General features: G+C 34.6%; 1 protein-coding gene across 10 annotated transcripts in view; it reads right to left on the bottom strand.

The window, feature by feature from the left end:
• The window catches only part of adgrb1a (adhesion G protein-coupled receptor B1a), a 154870-nt gene that overhangs the window by 20116 nt on the left and 116877 nt on the right, over nucleotides 1-17877 (bottom strand). For 7 of the 10 annotated variants that reach the window (XM_028817484.2, XM_051935831.1, XM_028817485.2 and 4 more), the window contains 7 exons: nucleotides 13136-13239; nucleotides 10095-10197; nucleotides 9672-9822; nucleotides 8688-8757; nucleotides 8334-8400; nucleotides 7974-8059; nucleotides 3788-3886 (listed from right to left, as the gene is read on the bottom strand). In XM_028817484.2, coding sequence (XP_028673317.1) covers nucleotides 3788-3886; nucleotides 7974-8059; nucleotides 8334-8400; nucleotides 8688-8757; nucleotides 9672-9822; nucleotides 10095-10197; nucleotides 13136-13239 — 680 coding nt within the window. The remainder of the gene's footprint in view (nucleotides 1-3787; nucleotides 3887-7973; nucleotides 8060-8333; nucleotides 8401-8687; nucleotides 8758-9671; nucleotides 9823-10094; nucleotides 10198-13135; nucleotides 13240-17877) is intronic. The other 3 variants (XM_028817487.2, XM_051935833.1, XM_051935835.1) reach the window with 1 other exon arrangement.

Here is a 17877-nt window from a genome sequence, read left to right as displayed (position 1 = left end):
TATATATTGTATGGTGGCATTGTGGTACATGCTACAGCCTCACAAATCAGGGTCCTAGTCTGCCTGTGTGGAGTTAGAACATTCTGAATATGTCTTTGTGGCTCCCAGTTCAATCTTCCTCCAAACCTCTGATGTTCTTCTCCCACATCCAACAGAGTTGGTGAGGATGAGTGCATGCATGACTTTGCTCTTTAATGAACAGGTTTCCACATTACTGGTTTGGTTACTGCCTTGTGGCAGTGCTGCAAGGATAGCCCCCAGGACCTATACAACTCAGAACTGGGCTAATTGAGGGTTCTGTGAAGGCTTTTTAAAATATCTGAAATAAAATTATTTATTTGTTCAGAGGTTATCAGCAGGTGTTAAAAAATTAAAATCTAATTGTTGCTTGAATTCAGATGGTAAGATGTATTTGTTTTGGCAGATGTTTCAGAGTAACCCTGAATTTAGCCACCAATTTTCTTAAATCACATTTTCTTGATATGGTTGTGGAGAGCAAAAGACTGTGTTGGCAGCATCAAGTAAATGGCAGGAGCCAATCCTGGGACAAAATGCCCCACTATCAATGGAGAAACCTATGCATACACACATCCAAAATGTACACACAAAGTATCCAGTTAATCTGCACATCTTTAAGATGTGGTAGAAAACTAGAACATATGTAGAAAACCCTTACATGCATGGTGAGATGACAGAGCTAAAAGCTGTGTCATCTGGCTTCGCAGGATCACATAATAATAATCATCATAATCAACGTAACATTACAGGTTGCTCATTAATTTTTGAAAGAATAAAATCACTTTTTCAAGATGGCAGTTGCTAAATTTGAAACTCCCCATATAAATGCTTTCAGAAAGTATTTGGTAAGGTGCCACATTAGAGGATGGGCATAAAACTAAACAAAGTGGGAGTTCAGAGTGATGTTTTAAATGGGTGCAGAACTGGCTCAGACACAGGAAGCAGAGGGTGATGATGCGAGGAACCTTACCAGAATTGGTTGATGTTAAGAGTGGTGTTCCACAGGGGTTAGTGATAGGACTGCTGCTATTTTTAATATACTAGGGGGCTTTGCCCCCTGCTCACCTACCCCCGTGTTTGGTTTTCTGGATACACACTTTTACGATTTTGTTTTTCTTTGAATTGTTGCCATTTCATTAGTTTCACTTTTATTTCAGAACTTCATTAAAAACAATATTTGGAATCATTTGAGTTCCAACATGCTGAATCTTTTAAATGAGGTCCGTGAGACATGAGTTTAATGACTCTGTACCATAATTCAGGATAGGTTTCTCTGTTTGGAATTTCAGCATATTAATTAAATAGCAGGTTAGCTTTCAACATCAAGACACAAATACTTTATGAAGCACTGTATAATGAAACATGCACCAAGCACTAATGTTTTAAATGAACAAAATGGCTTTTATTAAAACTAACCTGATTTTATGCTTTTTGATTTTTAACAATAGAAAATATTTAAAAAACAACATTCTGATAGGGCGGCACGGTGGCACAGTGGTAGGGCTGCTGCCTCGCAGTTAGGAGACCTGGGTTCGCTTTCTGGATCCTCCCTGCATGGAGTTTGCATGTTCTCCCATGTCTGTGTGGGTTTCCTCTGGGTGCTCTGGTTTCTTTCCACAGTCCAAAGACATGCAGATTAGGTACATTGGCAATCCTAGATTGTCCCTAGTGTGTGTGTGTGTGTGTGTGTGCCCTGCGGTGGGCTGGCGTCCTGCCCGGTGTTTGTTTGTGCCTTGCGCCCTGTGCTGGCTGGGATTGGCTCCAGCAGACCCCCATGACCCTGTGTTAGGATATAGTGGGTTGGAGAATGACTGACTGACATTCTGATACTCAGAGTACTTACACTCAATCACCACTAAATTTACTCAGCTATGGTATGGTATGTACTCCACTCGTAAAGATCAAGTGCTCATAAAAAAACTGCAATATCTGTCTAATTATTTAATAGTATGGCATGTTAAGGTCTGAATAAGTTTCTTTGTGCTTTTGTTCTTAAAATGAAATGATGTTCCTTTCCATATATAATTCATCATAGTAATATTTCTAACTTAACCCATCAAATACTTTGCCGTTTGCACAAATAAAAAGTTCAGTTTATCTGCTAAATGGTAGGCTAGAAAAGAAACAACTGTCACAGGTAAACTAAAACAAACTCATGCTGTTATTATCTTGCCTTTACATATTTCATTAAGACACAATTTCCTTACAGTGTATGTGCATAATTTCTACTTGTGCATGCAGATAATGGCATTTCACTTGAATGAGGTTTATGAATGCTGATTATTGTATTTACATTGTTTTAAATAAAAACATAAATGACAGCATTGACAAATCTGAGTGTTTAAACCTACAACTGCAGTCTTGAACTTATGGCAGCTACAAAGTGCTGTAGGTTCATCAATATTATGAGTTTTATATTTCAATGCTTAATTTATTTTATGGAATTCTATCTTGCAATTTAAATTTTTTTTTTTTGACATGAAAATACTAGTTATAGTATGTGGTAAATGAAACGTTCTGACATAATTGTACTTGCACCTGTTTATCACATACAGTTTTTGCAGCAGAATGAATTGTTTATAAGTCTATGCTGTTGTTGCAGTGTTTTCTTCTGTGAATATTGCTCTGTTTGTTGGGCCTGCAATATTGGCCACTGGTTTGTAAATGATGACTAATTTATAGACTCTGTTAATGTTATTAATTATACTAAGCTTATAAATGTTGCATGGTCTGACTGTGCTATAAATGCTGTTAGCTTTTTGTAATTGGTTTGCAAAGGCTATCTGTCCATTTTCTAATCTGCTTAATCCATGTCATAGTCTTAAATCTACCCATGCAGCATCAGGTAAAATGTAGGAAACAATGCTAAATAAAGCCCCTGCACAAATGATGCTGTATATTGAAATTTTGTGCTCAGTTTATTGACCTTACATTGTTTATGCTTTATTCACCACAACTAATTTGAGATGTATGTTCTTTGTACAGGGCATGTAACTACAGCAGCTGTGAGAATAAATATTTTTATAGTTGTTAAGATACTTAAGCTATGAGTATATTATTTTTCAATTAATTCATTCAATACTAATCCTTGTACTGAGACTGCAGTCTAGTCTACATAGAAAAAATGTACATTTCATTGAGTAAAGCTAACTTCTGACAAGTTGTATATGCTAATAAAAGCTAAAGCCACTAGGATCTCTTTGGAAATCTAAAGGTATTTCTGAATGATCTGCCACCCAACATATATCACCTGTTTTAGAATTTAGACCTGAGGGGAGGGGGCAGAACAAGTAAATCCCCAGTTTGTGTCTTTCCACCAATAGTTGATGGACATATGTAGTTGCAAATCCGAAGTATACTTGCTCACCAATGGTACAAGATTGGTAGAGCAAAGGATATGTAGGCTTAAATGAATTCCTTACTGTGTCATTTTCATTGGAAAAAAAAACACAAATTCCCATTCTGGCAAGTAAAGCTAATTTAAGGATAAAAAGCTCTGATTTCAATATTGTTTTAGGAAAATTAAAGGTATCTTTACACTATGAGCCCCTTTCCATATAAAAGCTTGCCTAAACTGCATCAAATATATAGTGCAAATGCATGCTATATAATATATATCATTTATTTGCCAAAATGTACTGTATACAGTATAGTGAAAGGGCTGAGAAGGAAAAAAAAAATAAAAATGTGCAGAAAAGATAAAGGAAAGAAAGCATTATAACTAAAATAAAAGTTTAAATTTATTGTTGAAATAATTAGCAGGACTAACATGGCATTACTGGTGGCTGTGGAGGGCGCATCAGCTGATGAGACTACTCCGCACCTGGTACATTTGAGCGTCATACTGTACAGAGGGACTGTCATCTGACTGCAATTCAAATTAACACACTGAAACACAAAGAGCCAGCCTTCCCACAAAAAAATAAATAAATCAAAAAATAAAAAAAAGCTGCTGCAGTATCTTTTCCCTAGTATAAGCACCTTAGGAAGTGGCCTTTGTTACTGGGACCTCTTTGGACTCAAGAGCAATAAATGTAAATGATGAAGGATGAAGAGACTTGAAAGCAGAGACTAGGTTGCTACAAATGTATTTCTGCCCTGAATTCAGAATCTAAGGTTCACTTTCTTTTTGTTGTTGCATTTATGAACTCTGTGTGTTCTTTCAGATATGGAGTAAAGATAAGGACTCTGCACAAGAAAGTGATAAGAAAAGAAGTGATGTCAATTGATACTGAGGGTTTTTTGTTTGGTTCACACTCCAAAAATGTTACCACACGAGTCTCAAACATTTAAAATAATTTATCCCAAATTCTAATTTCACTGAAAAAATAACCTTCTAAACTTAATGATGACCTGTCTTCCAACTTTATTCTTACATTGGTCTGAAACAAGCACCATGGTAGTAACTCTGACAAATGGGGAAAAGATTGTATTACTGAGATTTTTACATATCAAACTGAAATAACAATATATGAGAAAGGTACGCATCTCTCGAGGAAGCACTGCTATATACCTGGATGCTGGATTTAGAGTAACATTATACTCTTTATTTTGCAGATCACACAAAAACAAACATAACTTCAAAGCAGTAACCATTCTTTGAATCCATTTTCAAAAACTAACCACTTGAGGGTCTGCGCATTCTACTACAGAAGTAGTTTCGTACTAGAGAGGTGCAATAAATCAGAATCTCCAAAATAAAAACATATAGCGTTTCCATCAGTCTCAAAGGTAAGTTTTATTTACATTGTCTACCAGTCTACCCCATAAGCACCAGGATTTAGCCATTAATTTTGGCAAATGGGGCATAAAAGTTTTCTCCTTCTTCATTCTATAACTGGAAATAATGGCAATGAGTTCGTTTAGGATTTTAAAGTTATATTGCTTATCTGTAATAACTTGTATGTTATTGTACTGTACTATGATTACCATCACTGTACTCTCAGGGAACATAAGACTAAAAAAAGAAAATCCAAAATCTGAAAATATTGGAAGATACGAAAATATTAAACTTTTCTAAAGACTAGAAAATGTACAGTAGCATGTCCTTACAAAATATTTTCACATACACATTTAATAAATGTGGGATTTAAATGTCTGGAACTAGCTGTATATGACAGAAGGGAATGCAGAAAAATTAAAGAATCAAATAAAATTGTATATTTTCTTTGATTAGACAAATTGGTTCAATTCAAGCAACCTTAAACCATTTAGATGTATCCACATATGCAGATTTGTAAATATTTCCATTAGTTAATATGTCCTTCTTGTGAAATTTTCAAAAAAGTAATGGTATTTCATATATACTACTGTCCATTACTATACTGGCATATGTACAATGTCACTTAAAATTAAATCAAAGGGCTACTGTAGAGAAATGTGAATTACACAAGAACATCTTGTGCAAAATAGTAAATTGAGATCCGTAGGAAAACTTCTTCAGCCATTCAAAGGGAATCTACCAAACTTCACTCAAAGGTATATCAAAATATACTTTTGGCAACTGAGAGCTCTTCACACGGATTAGATAAAATGTAAAAATACACTGGACATGTTGTCATTGATGGTGTAATAGTGCTGTGAAGAAATTTTAAAAAGACGCTGTCTAACAAAACTAAATAATACAAAAAATTAAATAAATATCAAATATTCTCTGCTGATCCAAGCCTACTCCAGAAAGTAATTTAGGATGTACAAAGATGATGGTACATCAAAGTGGAAAAACAGATATAAAAGGAACCTACTGATAGTGAAGTGGTTTAAATTAGAGCACCAAGAGGCCAAGAAAGAGTTGCCCAGCATAGGGGAAAAGCATACTGCAGTATTCCAACATAATGATTCAGACAAACAGGTCATACTTCAGTTAAGATTAAAATATACCATAAAATACAAGCTCAGCATTGCTGAATGCTCTGGAGAGATCATGAACACACCCATCCATTTGCAAAGGATACAGGAGCCATGCTGGGGTACACTAACAAGACATCACATGTGACCCCTTTAAATGCCTCTGGAGTAGTTAGCTAAGCAACAGGCCTACAAAGGAATAGCGGCAGAAAGAGGTCCAGAAGGCAGTTTCTGGAGCCTACCTGTCACATATTTCTGCCCAAGTCTATGGTTGGTAACTCCTTTCTACTATCAGGGGATTGGGGATTTATGTTCCATTTTCCCCAACAACCAGGAAATACAGTGAAAATGAAAACTCCCTCCTCTGTCAATAACAGCATAGCCAACTAATCAAGTTTTAACTAGAAGACTCTAGCAAATCAACCAGTGCCTGAGCACCAGAGGTAAACTGCTACCAACAAGCAAATTATTTTCAAAGAGAAAGTTATTAGTAACATTCCACTGCTGTACTTTAGTTTAATCAAAATGGTAAAAAAAATCAATTGAAGGACTTTGATCCCAATAAGAAGAAAAGAGGTGTCACATCCCATCATGGCTTTCCTGTTTCCCTACAGCAAATAAATACAATAACATATATGAGAAAACATACAAAAATATATCTCAACATATACACACATATATAAATGCTTGAACATATCTGTAAAGCAGGAAGAAAGCTCCATCTATTTAAACAAACAGCAATAACAGGAATGCAACTTATAGGATGCAATGGGTGAGCATGGCCAAATATCAGGATCGATAACCAGCAGTCTTGTCCTAGTATCCCAAGGACCAGTTTTATCTTTATTTGTAAAGACACTGGACTATTCCATTTTTGCTGAACCAAAAAGGTGACCTTTCACCAGCATTAAAATTTAACGTGAATAAAAATATGAATCACAACTACTGTGTAAGCAACATTCCATTTCTTGGAGGTTTTCTAATACTGCAGTTACTGTGATGTATGTAAGAGAATACACAGCTAATCACAACTTTCTGTCTTGTGTCTTCATCTCGCCTTGCAATGTTACCATGGGGAAGTCATTACAGTTTTCCTGAATTTCCATCACTGAGTACAAAATTGTAATAGGCCACAATAAAGATGAGTTTATATATTTTTTTATTTTCCATTGATTTGTTTTTAAAAAAGAGAGTTGTTTGGAGAAAAATCTTGGAGACACAGATATTCATTACAAATTGTGTTTCTGTCTATTTCATAGCACAGATAAACACTGTATAGACACACACATACTCAAAATTTGATATTGCCAATCAACCTCAGCACTGATTTTAACTGCAAGAGGAAAATAAAGTCCTTATAAAAATCCATGTAAATAAGGGGAGAGGGTCTGCATATTAGACAGACTGAAAACTGGAACCCAAGTGTGGCAAGATGGTGGTGACACCACAAAAGTCTGTATATAAAAAAACTCAGCAAATTAAAAACAATTGCAGCAGATATTGCATATGCTACTCTATTTATAATCAATGTAATAATAAAGTAGAAAAATATAATTTTTTTAGTGTAATGTTTCCAATTATACTTTAATAATTCTTACTTTTACCAATAATCATCACATGCATGCTTTAGTAATTTAATATAAAGTATATTTTACAGAAGAATATTATGCATAGTGTGAATCATTTTAAACTGATATTATGAGATGATGGAAAAGTTCTCTCCAGTGTAAAGCTAAATAGTATAATATATTAATGGAATATACCACGTTGCTGATAGTTTATAAAAAAAAAAAAACTCAGGTCTAGTAATGGTAGTTTTCTAATATGTGCCCTCACAGTTATACCATTTAAGGCACTTGGGATAAAAATATAACAAATACATGTAAATAGAAACTGATGAAGACAATGTATTATAATAATAGCCTATTTTAGAACAGTGAGAGCAGAGGATATCATTTCAGCAGGAAATGTGATTAGAATATACTTGTTAAGCCCACTAGCTTGAACAGATCGGTTCAATTAGCTGTGCCTACATTTTTTTGTAGCTTGAAACATAGACTGGCTGGTTATGGTTCCACCAATGAATGGCATGTTTTATTAATGCATACCCTGCCCGCTCCTTCAGTTTCTTATCAGTTATTCCATCTTTGGAAACAAGTTTGTTAAAAACCAGAATTCCAATAACCATGTTCACCTGTTAAAGAGAGAAACATAAAACATGAAACATTTTTTTTGTAATAAGTAAAAAAAGATGTGTGCAATATATACAGATCTCGGATCTTTCAACATAAACATATCATATAAAATTATTTAAAGGAAATAAAGCTTTTGATAAAAATGTTTGTATTTCCATAATTCAAAGTTAAAGGATTAGTCAGTGTAGAACAAATTAACACATCTGCATTGTACAAATACCCTTGATAACAAAACTTTGGGAATTCTAAAAAATGTGAATTGTATTGAAATACCAAAACAACTGCAGCTGCTGGTCCCACAAAGGCATAGAGCAGACCACCTTCCAAAGATAGCCAACAACTGAAAGGAAAAATTAAAAAAGATGCTAAGAAACAGATATCAGTATGACGGCCCATGGAAGAAATGAAATGTGACAAATGAACGGGACACAAACAAAAACACAGCTGAAAAATGTGCAAGTGGGATGGTTGAATATAGAAAGAGAGTACAAAAATAAAAATAAATAAGGCAATATTTTTAAATATGCAAATCTTAACAAAGTAAACAATAACAACATTTTGCAATTATATTAATGTGTAAAAGTGTTTATTTACATGCGAAACTGGCATGCATAATTCAGTACTCACTAGTTCATTGTTCCGTAACCTTTAGCCTTGGTAAAGCCCACTGACACTGCAACTACAAGAGCAGGCAAACCTGAAAATGGAGAAACAGGGAGCTTAAAATAATAAAAAAAAATTATAGGCACCCATTACGCACCAACATTAGAAAATGAAAAACTCTGTTTAAATGAATTTTGCTGGCATGACAAGCCCATATCTGTATGACTACAATTCTTTTAAAAAGGTCAAACTAATTTTGATTAATTTCTCTATATTAATACAGTTTCTTTGTTTTTCAAAAACCTAAAACCACCTGTCATCTGAAAATTGCCCAAGCAAATTTAGTAAAAGTAGTATAGAAAAATCAAAAACCACAATATATTACATGAAAAATGCCCCCAGGCTTTAACAAGTTATGTAAATTTAAGATATTTAAGTTATATTTTTATGATCAAATTTTCTCTTTACTTTAAACCCAAATATTTTTCAGTAAACACGCTGTACAGTAGTTAGTGCTGCTGGCTTATGCTTCCATCATTCACGGTTCAAATATTGCACTCAGTCATCTGTGTGGAGTTTACACATACTCCATGTGACTGTGTGGGTTTTTTTCTTTACGTACTCCACTTTTCTACCACGTGTGCACACTATGTTAATTGTTAAATTTAAAATGCACTCTTGTATGTTAAGTCATGTGTGAATGGGCCTTGTAATGAAGTGGTTTCTATGTCCACTGTTGTTTCCAACTAGATAAGTTTTGGTGAGCCACAACCCTGAACTGGACTAAATGCATATGAAAATGTTATGTTGTATTATTTTTTTGTTACTAACTTACCAAAAAATATAACATCTGAATACTGACAGCTTGTTATATGACATATGGCTTTTAAGGGACAATAACAGCGACAGGGGTATGAACTCTAACAGTAGTACTAGACACAAAACAAACACCTCGACAGATGACTGTAGCACACAAGGGACTGCAAATGGAACAAAGACTTTACTTACCCCAGCCAAGGCACAAAAAGCGTTTTCTGATAATGCGGTTTCGCAGTCTGCCTGTGACTGCCATGTATGACTGCCATGCCTCAGTCAGTACCCAGCAAAATGAGGACAAGAAGAAGAAATGCAGAAAGGCTGCCACCAAAGTACAGACCACCTGGAAGAGAAGAAACTCAGCTTGAATAGAGACAGTGATTAATGGCACTGCATCAAGTCACATTAGGGAGGGACACTTAGCTGTATTGCAAAGAAAAATTAAGGAGAAAGCAAAGTACATACACATTGTAGTACTGGAAAAACATGAAGTGCTAGAAAGAAATCTAATAAAAAATATAGGCTCCTAAACTAAAGACACATTTTGATTCAAACTGATTAAGAAAGTTTTATCACAAGGTAATTATAATGGACAAAACCTACTGAAATGCTTACCTTGTTCCTAGTCTGGGTTTGTCCAATAAGAATTAAGGCATTGGAAGAAATAATCGATAGGCAGAAGTTGATGAGAATAACAGAACGTTCAGACCGGATGTACCTGAATAATACAAGAAAAACAATACTGTACCTGTATTGCAAAACAATATTATGAAACACATTGATAGAAATATTAGAGAGGGACTGAACTTCTCGGTAATAAGATTTAATAGTACAATAAATCCTAAAACCCAGAGAGAAGAGGGAAAGCTAAATATTTTGTGATATCTTTCATCACAGGTTTTAGAAGGTGGAACATGGATAGTAAGATGTAACTCTGAAGAAGGAAGGCAGACAATTCTGCTTACTGGCTAGTATCCTTCATTCAGAATCATTCAAGTGAAATGAAAGAGGCTCTGTAGATTTAAAGCTACTATGAGCTTTTCTCTGAGAGGGGAGGGGAGGTATAAAATAAAGTGTTAACAGAAAAAGAACACTATTCAAGAAAGAAAGCCAAGTTATGCCACATCAATGCTAGAGCTAAGGCCATCCAGCCCAACACCCTAATCCAACAGCTGTGCAGTAGTCACAGTTGAACAGCCAAGCGAGCCAAGTTACAACTCAGTTTTCTGTCAAACTGATTTGCCAATCCAAAATGCTGCTTAAGTTTCAAAAAATCACCCAGAAAGTCAGAATGCTTTTAATGTGACAGAATTGTGGTGAGTAGACAGGTACATCTTGTGCTTTCCATTTATCTATAAAAGCCTGTATAAGACAAATATAAGAATCAGAAAGCCAACCTATGAAAAAAAATCTAGCAATTGCAAGAATTAATGTGTCTGTTTTTTGGACATGCTGCTCAACTAAGAAAGAAGCTTAATTCATGCTTTTTTTTTAGGTAGGATGTTATTTGTAAATTATAAGTGACGAAAAGGTACTGCACATTCTGTTATTGTTTGCTATTGTTTAAGCAACTTATTTTCTGTTATTTGAAAAATTAATATGGAAATAAAAACTGAGACATGTTTTAAAATGTGGTGGTCTGCTAATGCTAACTGACAGGATGTTGTAGGATACACATCCCTGTAACCCTCACTATCATCTATCAAATATAGGACACATAGTTTAACGTCTTAACATCACTGGTTCAGTAAGCTCCTATGACTTTGTGAATTTAAATTAGCCCCTAATCACCTAATACTTTAATTACACTAAACATCTCAGCAACTTTAACAGTGCAATACTGAAATATGTTTGAATAAAATTATCAAAGATATAAAATATAATATGCAACACATCATATGCTATTTTATGTTTTATATTAGGTTTTTAACAGAGCACACTATCAAATTGCACAAAACAGACAAGAAATCTATTCAGTGTGTGAAAGACTTATTATTCTGTGAGTTTTATGTTTTATTTAAAAATCAAGCCATTTATTAAAATATGCTTGCTATAAATAATGGAATATATTACATCTATTACGTTTATTGTAGTAGGCAGTATGAACAGATTTTTCTGTCATTCCTTAACAGTTCACATAATCAACTTATCCAAATATACTTAGAGTATGGTATATTAAAATCCTACACAACTTGTAAAGGAAAGTAAAATGTCTGCTTTATACAGATCAAGAAAAAGAAAATGGCCTCAAAGCAGAACATAGACAAATAAAAATACACAAATGTCTTTTTAGTTCACCTTCTTAAGACAATAAATTAACACAACTGAAATAATGATCATGATGCAGAGTCTTTTAAAAATAAAGATTACTCCACAGTACAAAATGAGAGATCTCGCAACTAGCTATACAGCTTCATACTGTCTGTTCAATGCTATAGGATGGACTAGGAAGGTTTTTGTTCAAACTGGGTGCTCTGTACTCCAATTTCTATTTGAATCATGTGTGACAGAAAGGTTAGAATTGTTCCAAGTAGCAGTGGGGTATTTATGGTAATCCTGTTAATCCACTCTATCCCAGATTTTCATGTGATTTACAGAATTTGACACCTGTCCTTTTTTTGGCAAAAAAAGAAATAAAAACCTTTCCACTCCTAAAATATACGTATTAAATAAAAATTCCAAAATTGTTTGTGGCATATTAGAAATTGTTTTCTATATGTTATATGGAAAAGTTTGAAAAACGTGATATGCAGGCATATTAGTATTTTAAACTAGTAACCTAATTAAACTTATTAATTTGATAGATACAAATTCATTACTCACAGATGTATATGAACCATCACAATTTGCAATAAAAATAATAAAAAGAAGTGAAAATTGTAATTGTAGATAGTATATTCACCATTCTGTACGGGGCCAGTGGGAGGTACTTTACAAAGAATAGTGTTTTTCAACTCTTAAAATTATAGCTCTACCCTTTAACATCTCTTGCTGACAGATAGTTATGGATGATGAGCAAACTGTAATCAGAAGCTTGTTCTAAACAAAATGCGTTTCCCTTTGGCGAGACTGAATAATATTATTGCTTTCTACACTCTGTGTGAGGTGTTGTGCAACATTTGTGTCCCAGACAGTCTATGTGGGGAGTGCTGCCTAAACAAATGGCAGTATTACAGAACAAATGTAATGCAATTCATACGCTTACAAACACTAGGACAGTCTCTTTAGACTTCCTCAACAAAATTAACTTAGGTAGGGCTGTCAACTTACTATTTATACTATTAAATCACAAGGAGCCATTAGAGAGTACAAAACTGTCTGTTCAAAAAACACAAACTACATCTGTTTATTTCACTTGTAAACAAACAAAAAAAAAGTCTACATAAGGCGTTGCTTGTTTTAACAACTGTGTTTTGTTCCATATCTTACGGAAAATGGCTCTGAGAAAGACATACAAAGGTCTACTATTGTTGTATAACTGGAAAACCATAAAACCTCCGGCATCTGAATGAGATTTCTGTTAAAACAGGGTACAAAATCTTCAGTCAATGACACCTGGTACCACAAGGTAAAAATGATATAAATAACTACAAAACTCAAATTGGCCAAGAGGGGAAAGGAATAAAGAGTGACTTGGAAAGTTCGAAATCACTTACCTCCACACAGAAACATAAATGATAATAAGAAGTAGTAGAGTGAGAGATGAAACTCCACAGCCAACAATTAGGGTAACAGAAGGCAGCAACACCTTGTCCATGATCTAACAAAAAAAATAAAAGTCAGAATAGGTAACCATATATGTGTACTTCTTTGGGAATAATATCAAGAGTCTTCACATGTGTTATAAAAGCTGCTATCGTTTACTTATAATCATTTATTTCTCAAAGCCATTTTACTTAATTAGGAAATAATATGAATAAAAACTAGAATATAATGAAAGATTCTCAGTACATTAGAGTTGGTCAGTACTACAGTTCTTATTCATTCCCTTGCTTAACCATCTAGAGATTTAACATGTGCTATAATCAACCACTAAACAGGAAAGACAAGATATTATTCATTGATTAACAGAGCTAATTAAAATCACTAATCTGGAATATCCATAAGTTATACTAAAAGTCAAACCAGTCCTGACATATACAGTAGACAAGGCACCATTTCTGCTCAGGGTCAATTACTTGTACAGTTAGTCATTTTCGCCAAAACACACAAATACAAAAAAAAAATCAACTTCACATACAAAGAGACTTGGTTAGAAATCTAATCTAAGTTTTAAGAGTTGTGAGGAAGCACAGTCAAAAAGTATATAATCAAGCCATTTCACTTCAAATCATAAACAAATTTTAAAAATGAAAACATATATTTGTCAGTGAGAGGCAGAGATACACAGTGCAAGGTGGGATACTGTGAAAAATTTCTCATAGAGCAAACCATCTTCATTTCATTGCACTGTACTGGCCTTTCGCTCATAACAACAAAGATGGCAAAAACTATAGCACTGACATATTTTTCTATCAGTTTTCACGTACTGTAAAGCTATTTTATTTATACATCCAGACATACTGTATCCATCCATCCATCCATTTTCCAACCCACTGAATCCGAACACAGGGTCACAGGGGTCTTCCGGAGCCAATCCCAGCCAACATAGGGCACAAGGCAGGAACCAATCCCGGGCAGGGCGCCAACCCACTGCAGGACATACTGTATATTCAGTATAAATTACAAATATAGAAAAATAGACATTCTCTCAATTTTGTTATCAAATATGCAGCTCATTTGGTTAGTTGAAGAATGACAGAAGAGAGTTTGCAACGGATTAGTAAACCTTAGTAGGTCTTCCTAGGCCTAACTACAATAAATTCCTCTTACTTTCAGCTGGAGCATCTCTTTACTATTGTAACATTGTCTCTACTTACACTTACCAATTACTCCCATCCTAACTTGCTTAGCTTTCCTTTTTTTTTTTTTGGGGAATCAATTTTTTCCTGCCATTATGCCATCTGCTAGTTTATCCATCCATCCATTTTCCAACCCGCTGAATCCGAACACAGGGTCACGGGGGTCTGCTGGAGCCAATCCCAGCCAACACAGGGCACAAGGCAGGGAACCAAACCTGGGCAGGGTGCCAACCCACCGCAGGACACACACAAACACACCCACACACCAAGCACACACTAGGGCCAATTTAGAATCGCCAATCCACCTAACCTGCATGTCTTTGGACTGTGGGAGGAAACCGGAGCGCCCGGAGGAAACCCACGCAGACACGGGGAGAACATGCAAACTCCACGCAGGGAGGACTCGGGAAGCGAACCCGGGTCCCCAGGTCTCCCAACTGCGAGGCAGCAGCGCTACCCACTGCGCCACCGTGCCGCCCTCTGCTAGCTTATTTCATATTTAAATAATACTGCCAGATTGTTTCAACTGCCCAGCAATCATAAAGTCTCCTTTGTTAATTTAAAGATGCAAAAGGCAACATCTACTCACTACTTTTCCACTCATTAGCCAACTGCACTCATTTACATAAACTGAGTTTTTGTACCCATATGGTATCAAAGGGAAATGAAAGCCCAAAGTGAATAACCCTATGGAGATTCCCTAATACTGGTTCCCACTGCACATAAGATAGTTACCATCCTCTGTAATTATGTTACTTTCTTTCTTGCTTCCACCAAGTGCTTCTTCTTGATAAGGCATGCAAATTTTGTAACCCTGAACCTCAAAAGACTGCTCCCACTTTAACTTTTAAGTCTAATGAAAACAACTTTTTTGCTGATGATGACAGTACTGATTCTTGGTGTGTGAGCTTTTTAATTCTATTCTCAAATTCTTATGTGAATAAAAGACTGGGGTATGCTGATTGTCAAAGTTGTATTAATGAATTTATTTTCCAGCTGTATTAGACATCTTATCCCTAAAGCTCTGAAACTTTAATTGTGATTGACTTAGCTCTGATGGATAGATAGATAGATAGATACTTTATTAATCCCAATGGGAAATTCACAAATTAGGGTTAGGGTTAGGGTTAGGGTTATTGGATATTGGTAAGTAAACCCAAAGTCTCATTCTTTTTCAGTATATACCAAATTGATTATTCTGCCAAAATTAATATCTATATTATGCTTTTGAAAGAATTTGCCTTTTCCTACAACATTCAAATTGTTTACTATTCTTTAATGGACTCTTCCTGGTCTACTGACTAAAAAAGAAGACACAAGTAGAAGGAGCAAATGCTAAATTTAATACTATACATTCACAGCTATTTTATATGTGCACAATCATTACAGCTAAAACAACCAAAAATAAATACCATCCAGGAGCCAACTATCCTAATATCTGGTCAGTTTTAATATGAGAATATAAAGGAAAAGGTGGTAATATTCTAAGATGCATGACAATTCCCAAGAATAAAATGTGCTACTCTGTTCATTTCTCTATAGTGCCCAATTGGTTTGCATATATGTCAAAAGTTGAAACTTTAAATATAGAGTATACATATAGTATTATTTCATTCAGTTGCTATTCAAAATCTTACTTTCTGTTAATTAAATAATTTCAAATTATTTACTCCTGATAATCACCTGTCCTTGCAAATAAATGTCAAGAAAAACCCAGTACAATTCAGAAACAAAATAAACACAAATACTTTGAAATGTAATATAAAGAGAACCTCAAACCTCATCTATAAGACTGATATAACACGGTTTATAACCAAATACAACTTGTCCATGAAATATGCTTTGAATTAAGCCTTTCATGTCAGACTCTTGGCTAATGGTACTACAAACTCTCCTAAATGAGAATGCTGATAATGTGTGAGACATTAGATTAAGAGCCCAGATTACATTTTCAATTGATAAATGAAAGCAGAGACAAGCCCTTATTTTTATTTCCAGAAATACCTAAATTAAGATTTAAATAATCAGCACAAGATCATGAAGGACTCCTCTCACCCCCTCTACAGCCATTTTGAATGGTTAAGATCTGGTAGGGGTCTGTGTTGCTTTAAATCAAGAATGGAAAGGCTGAGAAAGAGCTTCATTTACTAGGTGATAAAAATAACAAATAATTACCTTATCAGGCATTCCTCAGTATTGCAAAAACCACCAATCTATTGTTTATATTTAACTCTCTTTTATTACTTAATAATTATTTAACAATTATTATACCTTCTAATGTGTATGTGTTACACAATTACAACTGAGTATTTTTAATTTGCACATTTTAATATTTATTTTTAATGTATATTTTTTATTTTATTGCACAGTACAGGATGCACAATGAGCTGCTTTTCACTGAATACCCCATGTGTGTATATGTGACAAATAAAATCTAAAATTAATTCTAAATATCTAATCTTATCAATTCTTCGTACCATTAATGGCAATATTTTTATGGAGAATGTTACACATAACACCTAAGTAACTTTGAACTTACAACAAACCAGGAAATCAAACACTGAATATTTTTTGTCAGATTATTCATGTTTATTTTATCTATATCTTTACCTAAGTACTAATCTGAAACATTGGACAGAGCAGAAGATTCCATTTAGGTGCCAACTTGAAAGCTTCATTCACTTGCATCATATGCATGATTTAACATCCTCCTTATTCACTAAAACAATGGCCAATAATTCTGAAGAACACTTTGACAGATGTGGAAGACTGCAGATGTGAAACATTTTAATGGCTAAATATAGAAAGTTACTAGAGAGCACATAATTGTATACACTAATGCTGATTTTAGGTGGATGCTGTTTATAATGGGTGGTTTAACAAAGAAAATGTGTCCTTGCTTTCACTTTCGTCTTAAAACACTGCCCCGTTACTTGAATTATTTTGCAAAAATGCATTTATCTTAAATAAGTCAAGATACTTCACAGTTCATTGATTATGATAGGATTAAGGTTCCAAACTACCACACACGCATGACTGGAGCAGATCTGCAACAAATGTCTAGAGAACCAAAACCGCCTGTCTCTCAACAGTTCTTTCACTTTCTAGTAGCTTGAGATGGTGATGGGGATTAGTAGCAGGATTATTTAACTAAATCTTTTCTGGTGACACTCTAAAGAGCAAATCAATTTGTCCAATTTGTAAGGCAAGCTTTGCTGGTCTGTTTCTTTGGTGTGCAAATCTTCATCTGTCTGAGATTGTTCAGTAATTTAAATAGCACTGCAGATGAAACAACTGGAGCTCAGCGATGGGTTCTCTCATTTCATTTGTTTTCAGCTGCAGGAAGATGCTAATTAAAAGCACAAAAATAATCAAGTGGTTCAGCTTTGAAGATATTCAAGAACAGGCAGGCATCAAATCACCAAATATGCAGTAATGGCAGTAATGGCTTCCAAACTATAATTCAGCTCAATTGAGTTGTACAGTATGTACAAAGA

The sequence above is a fragment of the Erpetoichthys calabaricus genome, chromosome 13 (assembly GCF_900747795.2).
Source record: "Erpetoichthys calabaricus chromosome 13, fErpCal1.3, whole genome shotgun sequence".
NCBI lineage: Eukaryota > Metazoa > Chordata > Cladistia > Polypteriformes > Polypteridae > Erpetoichthys > Erpetoichthys calabaricus.
Note: the sequence above shows the minus strand (reverse complement) of the source record. Positions and strands in the feature narration are given on the sequence as shown.